This window comes from Arachis ipaensis, chromosome B03 (genome assembly GCF_000816755.2).
Source record: "Arachis ipaensis cultivar K30076 chromosome B03, Araip1.1, whole genome shotgun sequence".
NCBI classification, from domain to species: Eukaryota; Viridiplantae; Streptophyta; class Magnoliopsida; order Fabales; family Fabaceae; genus Arachis; species Arachis ipaensis.
In genome coordinates this window covers 4,259,041-4,261,395 of record NC_029787.2, presented here as the reverse complement: position 1 = coordinate 4,261,395, position 2,355 = coordinate 4,259,041, and the positions used below count along the sequence as shown (strand labels likewise).

The window sequence follows — 2,355 nt, the reverse complement described above, 5'->3', positions numbered from 1 at the left end:
TTTAATTTTAATGTATTAATATTATAAAACATTTTATCAACATATTATTTAATTATATCTATTTTTTTAATAACTATCCATGCGGTTAATATAAAAGATATTTTTTATTGACATGGCGTTAAATAATTAAATACGCGTATAAAATTATTTCATACCGATAATGTATTAAAATTAAATTCTAAAAAAATTTAAATGATTGGCATTATTATTATTTCAGGATTATTTCACAGCAGCCACGGATACAACTGCAATCTCAGTAGAATGGTCAATAGCTGAATTATTCAACAACCCAAGAGTATTGAAGAAGGCACAAGAAGAGGTAGATAGAGTCTCTGGGAACCAAAGATTGGTGTGTGAAAATGACAATTCAAACCTTCCATACATCCATGCCATCATAAAAGAAACACTAAGGCTTCATCCTCCAATACCTCTTCTTATGAGAAAGGGAATCAATGACTGTGTAATTAGCGGTTACAACATCCCAAAGGGCTCAATATTATGCATTAATATTTGGGCCATGGGCCGAGACCCAACAATCTGGGACAGCCCACTAGAATTTAGGCCCGAGAGATTCCTTGAAGGCCAAGGGAATGCCTTAGATACCAAAGGACATCACTTCGAGCTGTTGCCCTTTGGTACCGGAAGGCGAGGTTGCCCCGGCATGCCCTTGGCCATGAGGGAGCTGCCTGCCATTATTGGAGCTCTTGTTCAATGCTTTGATTGGAACATGTTTGATTCCAAAGAGAAGTTGTTGGATCATGGAATACCTATCGATATGGATGAACGGCCAGGATTAACTGCTCCTAGAGCCCATGATCTTATTTGCATCCCAGTTGCAAGACTCAATCCTATTCCATTTCTACAACTGTAGGACAATATTATTAATTTGTGATAAATAAATATTTTTAAGTTATAGTTTGTATTTCTTAATTATTGTTAAAATAAATAAATAATTTTATATATAATAAACACATAAATATAAATATTATACGTATAAAATTATATATATTAAGTTGTCGCCCTAGCATTACTCTAGATATTTTTGTGTATATGTTTTATGTTGTTTCTACTGTTTAGAAAATAAAATTTCCTTTTGTAAAAATAATATTTCTATTTAAATATTATGAGTTTTGGTTATTTTAATATTAAATTCAGCACAGTTCAGGAGACATATAACATCAATTTTGAGGTATTTTATTCTTCTCTGGAATTACACTTTTTTGGAGAAATCTTGTACTTGAATTATTCCTTCCTCGTGCATGTGACAAATTGTCCGCAGTTATAACCTAATTGATCCGAAGAAAGTCATACAACAATTAAAATGTAGATTTTGTTCTAACCAAACTGATGTGCATAATAATAATGAGATGATGACTGCACGCAACATTTAAAGATGATAACACCATCCAATATTTTGAATTTCCGGATATACAACTTAACCTTGACTAACCAAGTTCGGTTTTTGGTTAAATAAATGTCGAAAATTTGAATCATGATTTGTATACAGTAATTTATTAATGACTAACACAAGACACGCTCTTAAATAAAACTCAGATCCACAATAAATTAATCGTTTACTTGTCGAATTAAAAGATACTATAAAAAAAAAACTTAACCTTAATTAAAACAAGGTGGAAACTCATGTGCAGTCGACTTCACGTGAAGTTGATATCTGAGAGCGTTAGATGATTTGACTAATTTGACTAAATTTTAATCCAATGCTCTCACCTATCAATTTCAGGTGAAGTCGACTGCACCTGAGTTTCCACCTTAAAACAAACATGTTTATACAAATTAAATACTTAACTCAACTCTTGTTTATTTTCACAAAGAATAACGAATAACACAAGATCTTACCAAAAAAATGAAGCCTCTTTATCCCCTAATCTTATTATTTTGGGACAATAAGAACTTTTTTTTGTTAAAAAATTAAATAACATAAATTAATTTTGTAAGAGTAGTTTTGTTTGAAATTTGCATGAGATTTTCAATCTCCATAATGTTCTTTCCAATAACACTACGCTACTACTATCATCTTTATCCTCATCATTATAACATTTACTTCTATCATTTTACTGTGCAACTATACATTATTAAGTTATTATTAAATTATCTCTTCTACTATCAACGTCAATAATACTAATACCGTCAACATTGTCGTTAATTTTTTGTTAGATGCAATTCTTTTAGAAGGTTTTCGTAATGCAATTATGTTTTCTTCTTGCAACGTAACATTATTTTTTAAAATAATTTTTCTTGATTCAACCACCATCTGTGAATTATATATTTTTCAAAAATAAACATATTAATAATTTGTGAAATTTAAAATTTCATAAATTATAAATTAAATTTTAC

General features: G+C 29.8%; 1 protein-coding gene across 1 annotated transcript in view; it reads left to right on the top strand.

Moving 5' to 3' along the window:
• LOC107634112 (licodione synthase-like) overlaps window positions 1-910 on the top strand; it is a 3,182-nt gene extending 2,272 nt beyond the window's left edge. The window contains exon 2 of the mRNA XM_016337688.2: window positions 218-910. Within this exon, the coding sequence (XP_016193174.1) occupies window positions 218-871 (654 nt within the window). The 3' untranslated portion in view covers window positions 872-910. The remainder of the gene's footprint in view (window positions 1-217) is intronic.